The following is a 15,852-nucleotide window of genomic DNA, read 5'->3' as shown; positions in this document are numbered from 1 at the left end:
TTATTATGTTGGTACTGAGAACTTTAATTAGTATCTTTTAGATGGTGAGATTATTCTTAATTTTTAAATATTCAAAATGAGGACATGATCTGCATGTTTTGGAACTTTGGATCTGATGTATGTGCTAATCAAAATAAAAAATCGATATTTGATTTGGTGCCTTTTCTGTAACTATAGGCCTACAAGTGAATTTCCTCATCCTCTTTCACGTGTCAAGCAACCTGCTGGATATAGAGTGAGCTAATTTAATGCTTAAAAACTTCCTATTTCTCAGATTTTCTGCTTCTGATTGCTTAAAACTTACTAGTTCTGTTTTGTCACTTCAGATTCTGAATCATTTTCTTCATGTCCTTCATAATGGGTTTCTTTTGCAGCTCTCATATCAAATTGTTGACTCATTAATTTGGTTGGGTATCCGTGATATGATAAATGATTTCCGGAAGAAGAAGCTTAAGTTACGGCCAGTCACATATCTTAGTGGTGCCCAAGGATGTACTTCAGATATACCTACTGGGTATATCTGGAGTCCTCACCTTGTCCCCAAACCAAAAGGTCAGTATTTAGATTCCTCATCATGCACATTTGATATGATCTAATTTTCAGTTTTTAATGGACTTATTTTTTAGTAGTTAACATTTGTTCTGCTTCTATGAAATACCTTGTATTTGTGCTGACAAATTTAGTGGAATCACTTGCAGACTGGGGACCCAAGGTTGATTGCGTTGGATTTTGCTTCCTCGATCTAGCTACAAATTATAAACCTCCAGAGTCACTTGAGAAATTTATTGGGGACCCTGGAGATAAGAAACCCATATATATTGGGTTTGGCAGCCTTGTGAGTTCTTTTTTCCTAAATTTTGCGGTTAGAACTTCAAATAGTTTCCAGAGGAATGCGGTGTAAATCATTGGATATGCATCCTCTGGAAACTATTTGAAGGTTTAAACTTTCATATTCACATGCGCGATTGCTGCTACTTTTGTCTTTCCTTGTCTTATCCTTTTGGTGTATTTTCCTGAAGATATAGGAATTGGTCATTATGTCCTATCCTTTTGGTGTATTTCCCTGAAGATATAGGAATTGGTCATTATGCATCTTTTAAATCATCCAAGTGTCTTCTAAATATGAAGCTGATTGGAGTGCCTGCCAGTTGAAGATGCCACCACCATGAAGATGCCACCTCCACCAACACACACACACTCGCACACACAAAAAAGGGGAAAAAAAAGAAAAGAAAACAAAAATTGTAGTTTTTAAATGCTCCAAATCTCAAAGAAAAAACCCCACTTCTTTCCAAAATCCACGATTCGCCACAGTATTTTCAACTTGATATTCCTGGGCCTTTGACTTTCTTTCTAATTCTTGTGATTATTTTTGATGTGTGACACTGAAAAGCCTGTTCAAGAGCCAGAAAAGATGACACAAATAATTGTGGAGGCACTAGAAATTACTGAGCAAAGAGGCATCATCAATAAGGGATGGGGTGGGCTAGGGAATTGTGAGTTTTTTCTTATTCTTTCAGCACTATCAATTTTTGGGAATTTTGTTTATGTTGTTATTCTGCTGGAAATCAACTATATAATTGAATCTCTTTGACAGCGGCAGAAAAAAAGGAATTTGTATATTTGCTGGATAATTGTCCTCACGACTGGCTATTCTTGCATTGTGCTGCTGTGGTAAGAATGCGACCTTCCTCTTTCAGAAGCATGGTTGCGAAAATTTGGATGCTGGTAACTTAGGTTTACAATTGAAGGATATGTAATTAAATTAGCACATTCTCAAGGCAAAAAGCTCTTGCTATGCATCACTTGAAAGAGAAACCTTCATGTTTATGCCTCCAAATTATGTTTCTGCCATACTTTTTGCTGAATTCACATTATTATTTAACCATGCAATGGTATCAGAGTTCAGTACGACATATTGAATGGTAGAGGCCCTACCCTAATTGTATCAAGAATAACAAGATGAAGGTTAAATAACCAAGATGCGCTTTTTTCAAGCAAGATGCACAGCACAAAAGGAAAGCTCTAAAATTACAAGCAATAGTTTCTTTGGAAGCTCTTACAGGTGCTGTGTATGTGGGTTCCATACAGATGCATCTGGGTGCTGGGTAGACAGGACTTTAGTGCATACTTTTATTCTTTCATTTTTCCTTGTTTTATGTTTGTTCTCCATAAATCTTTTGATGTGTCTCAGTTCATTTATGAGGCAATTTATCAACAAAATTTCAAATAAAATGGTTTTTCCCGTTGTTTATGCTTCTTAGGTGCATCATGGTGGTGCAGGAACAACAGCTGCTGGCCTCAAAGCTGCAGTAAGTCTCTCTCTCTCTCTCTCTCTCCCCCAACTGGGGATCCCTCCTCCCATTTCACTCTCTTGGTGCAAATTCTGGTCGCATATCGTGCTCTAAGCCATAAATAACTCTGGTGCTTTTGGAAATTTCTAGTGCCCAACAACAGTTGTACCCTTCTTTGGGGACCAACCTTTTTGGGGTGAACGTGTCCATGCTAGAGGTGTAGGCCCCCCTCCAATCCCTGTCGATCAATTTTCTTGTCCGAAGTTGGTTGATGCTATACGCTTCATGCTTGATCCCAAGGTAACTACACTTTTTTCTTTTTTTTTTCTGATTAGTAGCATTTTCATAGATTCTTTCATCATTAAGGAATCGAGTGTAGGCCCTTGATTTGGGGCAATACAAAATTCAAGTACAAAATTAAGTGATATCTGCTGAGTTTCAAAATTTGTGTTGTGGAGATGGTTTGGGTTGATCATGGTTGTTGGAAACATGTCTGAAGCACTGTTTAATTTAGTTGCATTCTTCCCAAATTCCTCTCTTAGATTTGGCCTGTTTGGGCCATATACTGCCGTGAAGGGTGCATATGATCTTGACGAAGAATTCGTTTCCCTGGATTCTGATTGTGTGAGATGTGTTGGGTCCCAAATGGTCCGTATATCCCCAGAGAAGCCTTCTGCTGGAGCAGCGGTCCAAGCAGCCGTTCTTCTCCAAATTTCTTGGAAGTTTGCTAGGTTTGGAGGTTCCTGTTTTGTTTATGAGATCATTTTCATGATCGACCCATTCTCCTTTTATTCCATGCTACTGTCCTCATCTGATATGGGGTTTTCAAAGGTTGAAGTGCAGGGTCATCTAAGGCTTCAAGCTGTTGAGGAGGGGAAATGGTCAGTGTTTTGATCATGGTTGTTTCTTATAGGTGATGTTGCAAGCCAGGTTCTTGAGTTCTGTGCAGTTTTTCCTTTTTTTGGTAATTTTATCTTGAATTGCATGATCTTTAATGGCATTTGCTTGGAATGCATTATTGATCTCCCTGGTGGGACCTTCACATGAGAGCCCCATAACTTGCAATATTTGTTCAATGTTGCTGTCCACCCTTGAGATTCTTTCAATTTCTTCAGGACAACAAATAGGTAGAATTTGATATTAAATATGTTGATTCTGAGTCTGAAAAATCTTTTTTTTGGGCTTCTTGTCTGGATTTTTTTGGTCATTGGGGACTTCCCAGGAGCAAGATAAATAATTTTTTTTGGGGGTGTTCTATTTTTTTTTTTAATTTTTTTTTGGGGGTGCTATATCCGGGTTTGAGGGGCCTGGGTTACTAGGGGATGACCAATAGCGCTATCGAGGGAGTTTGGTCAGGTGGGTGTGGGAAGTAGGGCTTGATGACACCTTTGGGACCCACAAGGATGGACTTGGGTTAGGGGCTCGGGGCTTTAAGTTGGGTTTTTTGTGCATAGTCTTGATGGGTTTGGGTTTGTTAAGGTTTGGAGTGGTTGGGATATGCCTATGGTACTTGTTGCCTTAGTGGGGCTATCATCCAGACAGTAATGGGTGAAAGAAGGGCAATGCAGTACAATGGCCGTCGAAGAGTGGGTGTTGGAGTTTTTGGGGGTGGTTTAGGATATGGCAAGAAAGGTGGTTTTCAATCTTCAAAAAAGCGCGGGCGGGCGCCTAGGCATTTTGGGGGCTTGGCCGCCTAGGGAAACCCCCCACCCTTCCCCAAACAAAATGAACAAAGGGAGTTTTCAGGGCAGAGTTTTAGGCCTTAGGGAGTTTTTAGGACAATTTTGGAGCCCCAAACCCCTCGTGAAAAAGAGCAACATAATATTATAGTTGTAGAACAGATTTACATATACAAAGACTCAAAGAGATTGTAAGACATCAAAATGCTTAGGCAACAAGACAATGCTTAGGCAACAAGACGAAAAGCCAAAAACCAAAAAACCAAATACATGTGACATGTCACCACCCCAATTATCTAATGTCAACCAAACAACTCTATGGCATCACCACACGGGGTGTTCAAGTGGATCCAAAGGAGCATCTGATGATGATGATGATGCCACACCTTCATTATTAGAGACATCGCCCTCCTCAACGTATTGCGTGTCATCCCTCGTCTCTTCTGAATCTGCTTCTTCGTCTCTTCTGAATCTGCTTCTTCCTCTTCATCCTCCTCTCTTGATCTCATCACCCTATTCTTATCAAGGGGATTTGGACAAGATCCATACTTCCAACCTTGATCATTTGACCTACATGATCCACTAGAAGTCATTGTCACAGAGACACAATAATTGATTGGAGTATCAATGTGAATCAAAATCACTTGATCAACAAACCTGTAAGATACACAAGATTAAAGGATTAACTATAAAGAAAAAACTCTTAAAAAAGAAAAAAAAAAGAAAAAATCATATAATGTTATAATCATATAAAATAATATGAAAGAAAATAAAATAAAATAATATGAAACAAAAATCACATAATATGAGACAATACGTATATGATATCAATCTAAAAAAAAAAATCATATATAACTTCACATAAGAATTAAGATATAAGTATATAATGTAATTATTAATTTATCAAAAAAGTAAAACAAAAATAATAGAATATCAATTCTCTCAAAAAAAAAAAAAAAAAAAGAATATCAAAACATGACACATTGTACAAAATTGACCTTGGCCGAGGGCATTTTCTGCCCTCGGCAAGTTGCCTCGAGGCGGTGCCTAGGCAGCTGCCTTGACTATACCACTAAGGCGGGCAATACGCCGCCTCGGAGGGTGCTAAGATGCAAGCTGCCTAGGTGCCCCACCTAGATTTTGCCTAGGCGTTTTGACCACTCCGATTAGGCGGCCGGGTGGACGATTTTTCGGATATTAGTGGTTTTTTAAGAGTGTTAGGGTTTACCATTTGAGGCAGTGAGTACTTTGTGGAGGAGGATATAGGTGGTTGACATGGGCTGATGATCACCATGCATAGTTGACCAGGGGGTGCATTTGGTTGAACCTCGTTAGCTTTAAAAGAACAAAACTTTGAATAAGAAATGTAGTTTAATGAACTCAAATTTTGAGTTTTGAGTTTCATCATCATTAGCTACAAGTCCATCACTATGACCACCATTAAATTAACCTAAATCTGATGATGATGCTAACCATCATCATCAGAGTAGGGCTGGCAATGAACCCAGACCTGACCTGGGACCCGCCGGTTATACCCAACACGGGCCTGGGTATGGGTCCAAAAATTGTACCCGCAGGTAGGTTCCGGGTCCTTCTTAATGGACCTGAACATTTTCGGGTATGGGTCTGGGTACTAGTGGACCCGCCCCATACCCGACCCGGGACCCAAAGTTTCTCTCTTCTTTAGAAACTTACCCCTCATTCTATAACAAACCCCATCACAATATCTTTCTAAATCCTTGGATGTGGGACTAAAAGTTCTTTTCAAGCCACAAAGCAACCACGATTTTCTTTCTCTCTTTAACCCCACTCATGTATGACCCAAAAAAAAAAAAATCGTGGGGTGGTTTTCAAAAAATGGAATCTTTGGGGAAGGGGTAGGCAGGCTTGACAAAAAAAGAGAGCTCTAGCTATTGGATCCACGTGTACGGGCATAGGGCATTGCCTATGCAAAAGACCAAAAGTGGACCTTTTCCATCCAACAAGTATAAAAAGCGAGAGGCTGTCTATAACGTAGTCCCACCTCGATGCGAATACAAGGAAATGAGTAAGTTGAGATCTATAAAAGCAAAGGCAATGGGTGCTTGAGGCAATGGCACAACCTATTTTTAAATTGTTTTACTGGCTAGTGTCGGGTACGGGTCCGGGTCTTGGGTCCAAAATTACCCGTCGGGTACGGGTACGGGTACGGGTATGTTTAATTTAAACCCATCGGGTACAGGTACTGGTCCGGGTCCGGGTACGGGTACGGGTAAATATATAATATTCGGGTCCAGGTTCAACTAAATCCGACCCATACCCGACCTGTTGCCACCACCACATCAGAGTCATCCCATTCATATTCTTCTTCTTCCCTTGTCTCGTCTAAGTCTACCTTCTCCGCCTCCTCTCTCACTCTCTTCAGCCTCTTTTCCTTCCCCTTCCTTTTGACTATGATCCAGTAGTCTGCACAGAGCTCGATGCAGTTTCTTCCACCTCATGAACTTGGCTCCATTTCAAGTTCTCTCCTGTGAATATTTGTTCATCCCCAGTATCATACTCACTCATTTTGTCTGTATCTTCCAAATAATGGGGTCAATTTCATTACATTCGATGACGTCCCCTTCGTTTATGATTATACTGAACAGGAACAAGGTCTGCTCATGCTTATTTCTATTCTTATATGTATGTGTTGGATAATGCATGAAAGCAATATTATTTATTTACGACTGGAAAATATATGATGCAAGTTAGGGGTAGTAGGAGACAAGGGCAAATAGTAAATTGACAAATGAGTCAGTTAAGAAACTACCATCTCCAATTGTTGAAGTTGGGCTTGTAACTCGACGAGGTACGAGTCAAGTTCAAAATCCATTAAGATCTACAAGTAATTGGCACTTTTTCAATGATTGGCCCACATCAAGTTAGAACTTAGAAGTTAAAAGAGTACTAGTTATTTAATAACAAATATACATCAATAATTAAATTTCAAACTTATATCTTATATAGATACATTTTCATCCTTTGCCTTATTGCTCTCTGTCCCAAGGATCCCCATTGAGTATCGATACTTCTCGAGGTCTCATGACGCTTGCTCTTGGACATCCACATCAGAACTGATATTCCCATTGTACTGGTACTTGCTTTTACGAAACAACCTGTAAACTTAATCCTTGTCAGTATAGTAACAAACAGGGTTAAGATAATACCCGTCCAGGTAAAGGGACCTCTCCAGCTGTGGATTCCATTTATCTTTTACAATATTCAAAATAGCGGTATATCAACTTTATTCTTTCCTCAACTTCCTCTTCATCTCTTCTTTTTACAACATCCACTGCCTCGTACATATGTCCTATTGCTGGTTCCTTCTCATTATCTAAAAGGTGCAATACTTTCAACAAGTGGCTTAAAAAGATAGCGGCAGTAGCGAACCCCCCAAAAATCGGGATTTTAGTATAATGTCACACATCTTTTTCTCATTTGTATCCTTGGACCATTTGCTTTGGTTCCAATCTATTTTTGGTCCAAAATAGATTTTAGAGACAAATGTGGAGTAGGAAACCTTTCTACCCTTGACCTTACCAACTCTCTATTTTGTGTGTACATGGCTAAGACATTGGTGCCGCTGTATTTGAAAACCGTCACTTTTCTTTCTTTTTTCAGTATTCCCTCCACACTCATCTCTTGAAGTCTCAGGTCAACGTATGGCCTCTTCACAGCAACATTCTAGCAGCCGCCATATTGGCCTTAGCCATGTTAGTAAATACTTGGGCCCCTTATGCCTCCCTCACCTTCTCAACACACTGATCTATTATACCAAAAATGAAGTTCACAGCATGATTCTTATGTATGTCAATGGACCTCAAAGATATTGTCCCTATAAGATAATTCACCACTTAAGTCCATAATTTTCTAGTCGTCTTATCAGTATGTATCTGTCATTATGGTGACCTCACTCTTGCCCCTTGTATCGAAATGGGTCTTAAGATACTCATTTGTGAGCCCCACCTCTCTCAGTAAGGGCCCCTTGAGCTCATAAGCTGTAGAGACTTTATACCCAGGCCTAAACTGCTCAACTGCTTCCAACATAACATGGAAGCTCTTCAAGTTAGTGGTATTGAATAACAGACTCATTTGGTAATATCATCTAAGACACCCTATCCCTGTCATCCTGCTTATAACGGGTCTCAATGGTAGTATGCATCTTTTCTCAAGTTAGCGGGTCTCAATGGTGGTTTGCATCTTTTCTTGAACTGTAACCTTAGGATTGAAGGGGGGGCAGGGGGAATAAGAATCCATAGGCCCTTTTCTTTCGAGGCCTCTTATTCCCAAACAGCCTTTGCCTAGAACTACAGCCCCCTTGCTTATCATATATACATCATCTTCTTCACCTCCAATGGTATATATAAATCTTGCGATAACTTCATGTTCTTTCCTTGCCTTTTTTCTTCTTTTGGCCCCTCTGTAAATGATCCAACATCTCTCTCCTAACATCCCCGAGCACTTAGAGTGCATAGGGCTATATCCCCTTTAATGCTGGCCGCATATTTCTTCAATCGATTAATGTCAGCATCCTCATTTTGAGAATACTTAATGCGCCCCTTATTCTTGTTATTAGGAATGGGACGAAATCCATTTTTCCAACCTGGATCAACTTGAACTAGAAGAAGACATTGTCACCTACTGATTCAATTGTCATCGAAACCTGACAATTGCACAGAACCTCTAAAACCTATCTTGAATGCATAAACCGTAAGTCTAGGATGCAACAAATTAAACTCAAGTATCGAATAGAATTACCCATGCTGGACTTGACCCTTTCAGCTCCTTTTATGGGAGAAAATGACTACTTTTGCACTTGGCAGAGGGCCATTATCCACCCTCGGCCAAGAGCTCCATCGGCCCTAGTAGACATCCGAATAGGACCCCGCATAGTTCCTTGCCCGCTTTGGTGGCCAGTTGGGTTCGTTCACTGCTCAGGAGTGTCGAAGGCGGTGGATGGATTCTAGTTTTTGTTTTGTGAAGTACCTCCCATTGGAAATTTCCACAAGCATTTCCTGTCTTTGATGATTTAGTAGTTTCATTAATGTAGTGGGATGTCATGGGGGCCTTTTGTTTGTAACTACCTCAAGGGACCAAGGTTTTACATGCAGCAGGGCTGTTGAAAGAATGAATTCCTGAATGGAGGGTTTGTCATGCTTTTTCTTGGGATGCTAGGGAAATAAAATTTCATCATCCTGAATAAACTTACAAGAGGCTGGCAGGATGGTGTTCCATGTCTTTGTGACTCATACTTTCATCTCTCAAAGATCATGTCATGGGGGTCTAAAACTTCCAACCAACGCAAGATCTGGGAGCTCCTATTCTGTCTAGGACGAGGGAATCTTAGTGATAATGGAAGTTAAGCCATGTGAAAGAGATTACTTTTGTGAGAGGCTAAGCTGTGTTTTCTTTTTTGGGTTGGTGAGCTGGGTGTGTAGATCTGGACTTAGGGGTTAGTTGGTAATAGGTTGAGTTGTATGCAGCGTGGCAGTGTATGCTTGTGAGGTTTGTTTGTTTCGAAAGGGATTTGGGCTCTAGTGTTGTTTGTGGGACATAATGAGGTTCAGGAAAGTGTCGTTAGAAGTTATTGGTATATGCAGGACCTTACTGGTTTGGCCCAAGCTTTTATTCAGCCATGTAGCTGGTTTGGTGAAGTTGAGAGTACCGATGGAATGGTGTGAGCTGGTTTTTGTATTCAATTGATATGTATGGTTCTCGACGTGACTTTGGGTAGTCTTCCACAATGTTTGGTGGTATATACTCCTTCGCGGAATGTTGATTCTGTTCATTCTGGCAGCTTTAAGGTGATATTGGTTGTCATGGTGGCCAGGTGGGTTCATGGCTTTTACATGCTTTGGCCATGGTTGATCCTTCAGAAATATCAGCCTTGGTGTCCTTGGATAAATCTACCTCTCGAGACGAAGAACCTGGATGTTTTAGGCTCTTGGATTAGAGAAACCATGGTGGTTTATTTTTAGTTTAATCTGGTGTGCGATGGGTGAGGCCCACCCATCCTCCAAATTTCAGCTCAAAACAGGTTTGAAAAAAAATAAAACTAAAAATTCAAAGACCAAAATATACTCCCAAATGTCTGATTAAAATCAGATGGTTGATGGCCTTTAGGCCCATGAGCAATATCAGTGTGGTATTATATATGGGAAATATACAAAGAGACGATTTACTTTTGGTACAAGAATTGCATTCACTCTTGTTTGTCAAATTTCAAATTGAGTGGTTCTAGTATATATATATATATGGGTGTGGTTTCTATAAGGTTGCAACCTTAAACATTCCAAATTTCTTAGGATTATCTCAAAATCTATTTCCATATCTACTTATAAAATTTTAAACTCCAAAAATGGTTAAAATCAAGTAGATCTATAAACATGAAAATCTTGAAAATGGATGGTCTAGATAATGTATTGCAAGATGTACTATTTCTGGGATTGAAAAAAAAAAAAAAAAAAAAAAAAAAAAAATATATATATATATATATATATATATGTATATATATATATATATAGTGTTTGAAAACTCGACAAGTCCTATTCGTCCGGTTCGACTCGAGAATCATCTGCTACCGAGCCGGTTCCACGAAAAAACCGAGAATCGCCCGTGTCCAGAGAGAACCGGACGAGTGGTCGCCTCAAAGGAGTGACACGTGGGCGTTTCACGGGAGCAACACGTGGCAACTTACCTCACGTCTGGCCCCTCACTTTCCTACGCGCGCAATGCGCAATGGAGTGTCTATTACACATGACTTTATAGAGAACCAAGCAACACTCATCCTTCAATGTGGGATAATTCCCACAAAAAATCATTAAAGCAAGATGATTGAATATATATTATTATAGGAGCTAACAGACTTGAGTTCCAACCCCTTAGCGCACGACAAAATTTTTTTTGAGTTCAAACCCCTTAGCGCACAACAGAAAAATACAAAAAAATTTTTGTTGTCAAAAAAATAAACCGCACAGCAGAAAAATATAAAAAAAATTTTGTTGTCAAAAAAATAAACAAAGGCAAAAAATACTGTTGTAAAAAAATAGAAAAAGAATAAAATAAAAGGCTTTTCAAGATAAAGATAAAAAAGATAATACAACATTTTTTTATTTTTCTTATAAAAAAATACAATTTGTTGTCAAAAAAATAAACAAAGGTAGAAAATACTGTTGTAAAAAAATATAAAATAAAAGGCTTTTCAAGATAAAGATAAAAAACATAATACAACATTTTTTTATTTTTCTTGTAAAAAAAAGATAAAAAACATAATACAACTTTTTTTTATTTTTCTTGTAAAAAAAATACAAGGTAATATAACAAGTATTTCTTGCAAAAAAATAAAACAAAAGGCATAAAAAAATAAAATGTACTTTGGCAGCATCATTTTTTTATTTTTCTTGTAAAAAAAAATAAAAAGTAATACAACAAGCAAAAAAAAATGTAGTATAACATCTTCTTCTTTTGTAAAAAAAAAAAACAAAGATGATCAACAAGTATCATATTTTTCTATAAAAAAAAAAAAAGATAACACGATAAGTATTTCTTGTTAAAAAAATAAAAGTTATTGCTTCAAACAACTTAGGAATAAATGATCTAATTATATTTTTTATTTTTATAGAATGATGGTCTTTGACATAAATTTAGTAATATTTTTTTAAAGATAGGATTCATACAATGAGGCCATTTGAAATCCCTCTCTTTCTACTAACAATCTCGTTCACTAATTTATTCTAGAAACCTAAAAAATTAAAGAAAATTGGTACGCATTCTACTAATTTTTACCTTGATTACCAAATCTTTTATTTTATTTATTAATTTTTGTATTATAAATCGTGTAGTGTATTATTTTTCTTACAGTTGTCAATAATACATTGTAAATTAGATGATATTATAAAATATTTTGGATTTGTTATTATTTATATAATAAAATAATTATAATATATTGTTGGTATATAATATTATAGTTAGTTAGGTTGTAATAATATGGATTTTTTTAGCGGATTAGGGTTTCCGCCAATTCGAGATTTTAGTGGCCAATTTTTCATTGATTTAGTCAATTTTTTATTGTAGTCTATATATGATTATATACTTAATCCACGATATTTCTATGATTTTTTTTGTGTGATGTAAATTTAATGGTCAACATAAGTTCATACAGGGAAAGAACGTCTCAATATTCATAAATTGATGAAAACAATGAAAGTTAATAATGTAGTACCCCCATTTCTTATTGGATTCCTAAAAAACAACATTTATAATGAATTTTAATAATTTTTTTGAATTTTTTCAAGGTTTAATCCGAGCGATTCGGATCGATTCCTGATCCGGATTGTCGATTCATCGATCCGAATCAGTTTCTGGGATGGCCGATCTGGGTCACCGATCTGTTTTTTAAACCAATATATATATATATATATATATATATATATATATATATATATATATATATATATATATATATATATATATATATATATATATATATATATATATATATATAGGAAAAAGCTTCGGTGCGTCATGGGCTCACATAAAAAAATGAGTCTAATGGTCCAGATTGAATCTGGGTTGATCTAACGATCACTGATGTCCGATAGTGTTTGAATTTTAATTTTTTTTCTACAAATCGAAATCACTTGAAATTTAAGACGTATGTTGATAAAAAATAGGTGAATATTCGAAAAATATTAAAAAAATATTTTACATGAAACAAAATGACCAAAATACCCCGTAAATTTTCGGGGGTATTTTGGTCATTTTTAATTTTACGGATTATTTTTTTTATATTTTTATTAGGTGCGACTTGATGAGAATAACAATCACCTAAAATTTCAAGTGATTTGGATTTATAGAAAAAAAAAACTAAAATTCAAACACTCTCGGTCGTCAGATCGGCCCAGATTCAATCTGGGCCATTGGGCTTATACTATTCTGTGAGCTTGTGGGCTCACCCTAGCATCTTCCATATATATATATAGGTAAAATATGGGATTAGCCCACTAGTTCATATGAACATATGAGCCCAACGTCCCAGATTGATTCTGGGCTGATCTAACGATCACGGGTGTCCGGTAGTGTTTGAATTTTAGATATTTTCTACAAATCCAAATTACTCGAAATTTTTAAGCGTGTGTTCATGAAAAATAGGTGAATCCTTGAAGAATATCAAAAAACTATTTTACATGAAATAAATTGACCAAAATACCTTCGAAAAGTTTCGGTGGTATTTTGGTCATTTTATTTTTTTCGAATAATTTTTTTTATATTTTTATTAGATGTGCTTTGATGAGAAGAGCACACACTTAAAATTTCAAGTGATTTGGATCTATAAAAATAAAATAAAATTCAAGTACTACTGAACATCCGTGATCGTCAGATCGGTCCAGATTCAATCTGAGCCGTTGGGCTCATATGTTCATATGAACTAGTGGGCTAATCCCATCTTTTCCATATATATATATATATATATATATATATATATATATATAGAGAGAGAGAGAGAGAGAGAGAGAGATTGTGTTTATGTAACAATATTAACCTATGATTGGGTAGGTGAAGGAAAGGGCAGAGGAATTGGCAAGGGTAATGGCATCAGAGGATGGAGTTGCAGGTGCAGTGAAGGCTTTTCACAAGCACCTCCCTAGAAACATGCCGCAGCCTCAGCCTCAGCCTCAGCCTCCAACTGCACCCCCTGGGTTTTTCGATCGTTGCCTTGGTAATGTAAGGAAGTGTTTTGGTTGTTCCTGATCTCTCTCTCTCTTTCTGTTGTATTTTGGGTTCTTGATTTGCTTCCAAGAGATCCCATGCCGGAGAAAGACTGATATTTTATGCAATTGACTGATTTTTTGAATGATGCCCGTTTGTGATCAAAGTGATGTAAGCGGGTGATCAGCATTTCTGAAGTGTGAAGGCTTGTCATTTCTCTTATTTTTACTTAATCAATGGCGTCATAAGTTTTCTTCTTGTCCCATCGATTTATCCAAGTTCGTTTAATTCATTTTGTGTCACCTGTCTATTATGCAATGGATTATATCTTAGTACGCTCGTTTTCAACTTGTTGGTAGATCCATTAATTTTTGAAAAAACAATACAAGTGACACATTCATTCTTAAGAATCTCAACATGAATGAGTCTTTCAATTTGTTGGTATGTTCGTTGTGAAATCGATTCCATTTCAAGTGGTAGTGACAATTGTTCTGACAGTTATGTTTATAGTGAGGGGGGTAAGTAATAGTGATATTATCATTCATCAAAACCTGATCTCAAATATTTAGGGTTGGCTATACAAATAATTTTGGAAATTATTATCTTCTAGGTGTCTGTTTGCTTAGACATTTTAGGTCACACATGAGGCAAAATTTGTGACCTGGAGTCTGGGCAAATGCCCAGAGAGAGAGTCGAGGCTGTCCTCTACACGCCACTCAATGGCACATGTAGAGTCTGGTTTTACCGTCTTTAGATCACTTTTAGATCACCTCCTTTGTACCTTGACTTTAACCTCCTCAAAGATTGCTTACGCCAAAATGGGCTTATCCTTTCCTTTGGGATTGCGATGTTGTTGGTTTCTTAGGCTTCTAAGTTTTCTCTTGTGCATGAAATGCCCTTGTATCAGGTCATTAGAGGTTAACGCCTTGGGCCTTTTTGAGGCCATGTTGCGGAGGTTTTGCTCTCTTTAGGTTTTCCTTTTTTTAGGAGGTGTTTCACGAATGATTACTCTTATTTATCACTTTGCCTTATTAGGTCTTGATTTCCCCCTTTTTTGGTTTCTCTTCCCACCCTCGTCTACCTTGCCTTCTCGGACTTATTGTGAAGGGATGAAGTTTATGTGTGGTGGTGAGTAGTCGGGGATAGGGAATAGGAGTTAGAGGAAACTTAAACCCTTGCTGCTGTAAGTGGTTAATTGGGATCTAAGCTTCTTGTTAGTGTATGGCATTCAAGGTTTAGAGTTAAGCCATAGTTGGTGGGTTTTTGGTTGGTCTTTAGTGGAAGTAGCGATTCTTTCTCTACTCCTTCGTCTTTGTAAGTGTACTTCAGAGGTTTTGCCTCCTTATTAATGAAATTTTACTGTTAGAAAAAGAATAAAAGAACAGCTCCTTTGTGCTGCTTCATCATCAGCGAAAGTTTTGTGGCGTCTGCACATTTCTGCTACAACCCGACACCTTTTTTCTGCTATATCGTGGAGCCAGGAAAGAGAGGGTATTCACAAAACTCGAGGATGAAAATCTCAAACTACTTATCTCCATGAAAGAACAAATAGTACTGTAGGCTATCTTTTTTAATGTTAATAACAAGAGTAAGCATACGGGAATATGGATCTGTCAATAGAGCAAGCTGCTCATTCTCACATTGGCTTTGCTTTTTGTATAGAACGAACGATAAAAGTAATAGATCCCCAACATTTACTGTACTCCTTTAAAAACCATTTTTAGGTCTAAAGAACAAAAGGATACATAACATTTTTTTTTTTAAAAAAAAAGAATAAAAAAAGAAACAAGGGTGTTGGTATTTCGTCCGCATATGCTCTGAACACCTTTTTAATGGTTCAAATTGAACCATCCTCATCCAAGGGCAAAAAATGATTTTTTTTTATTTTTATTTTTTATTTTAAATTTTTAGTTTTTTTTTTTTTTTATATTGGTTTGAAATTTAGGATTTTGCCTTATTTTTATTTTATAATTAAATTAAAATAATATTTTTTTTATTTAACATAATTCTTAATCACTTTTATATTTAGTCCTATTTATAAAAATAAACCTACACCTTGAAATTCAAATCAATATTTGATTAAGAAATAGAAAATCAAATATATCAAGTTTATCTAATCATGTGAAATCTTAAACCAGTGTACGGGAATA

General features: G+C 37.0%; 1 protein-coding gene across 10 annotated transcripts in view; it reads left to right on the top strand.

Annotated features, from left to right (window-relative positions):
* SGT (UDP-Glycosyltransferase superfamily protein) overlaps positions 1 to 13,965 on the top strand; it is a 37,056-nt gene extending 23,091 nt beyond the window's left edge. For 6 of the 10 annotated variants that reach the window (XM_020673485.2, XM_020673483.2, XM_088872940.1 and 3 more), the window contains 8 exons: positions 178 to 235; positions 375 to 552; positions 699 to 835; positions 1,394 to 1,496; positions 1,598 to 1,674; positions 2,265 to 2,312; positions 2,445 to 2,594; positions 13,550 to 13,965. In XM_020673485.2, coding sequence (XP_020529144.1) covers positions 178 to 235; positions 375 to 552; positions 699 to 835; positions 1,394 to 1,496; positions 1,598 to 1,674; positions 2,265 to 2,312; positions 2,445 to 2,594; positions 13,550 to 13,744 — 946 coding nt within the window. In that variant the 3' untranslated portion in view covers positions 13,745 to 13,965. Of the gene's footprint in view, positions 1 to 177; positions 236 to 374; positions 553 to 698; positions 836 to 1,393; positions 1,497 to 1,597; positions 1,675 to 2,264; positions 2,313 to 2,444; positions 2,595 to 2,836; positions 3,464 to 13,549 lie in introns of those variants that run through there. The other 4 variants (XR_016060020.1, XR_002282600.2, XM_088872939.1 and 1 more) reach the window with 2 other exon arrangements.
* Positions 13,966 to 15,852: the final 1,887 nt, after the last annotated feature.

The sequence above is a fragment of the Amborella trichopoda genome, chromosome 7 (assembly GCF_054954075.1).
Source record: "Amborella trichopoda isolate Santa Cruz 75 chromosome 7, AtrichopodaSantaCruz75HAP2 v2.0, whole genome shotgun sequence".
NCBI lineage: Eukaryota > Viridiplantae > Streptophyta > Magnoliopsida > Amborellales > Amborellaceae > Amborella > Amborella trichopoda.
Note: the sequence above shows the minus strand (reverse complement) of the source record. Positions and strands in the feature narration are given on the sequence as shown.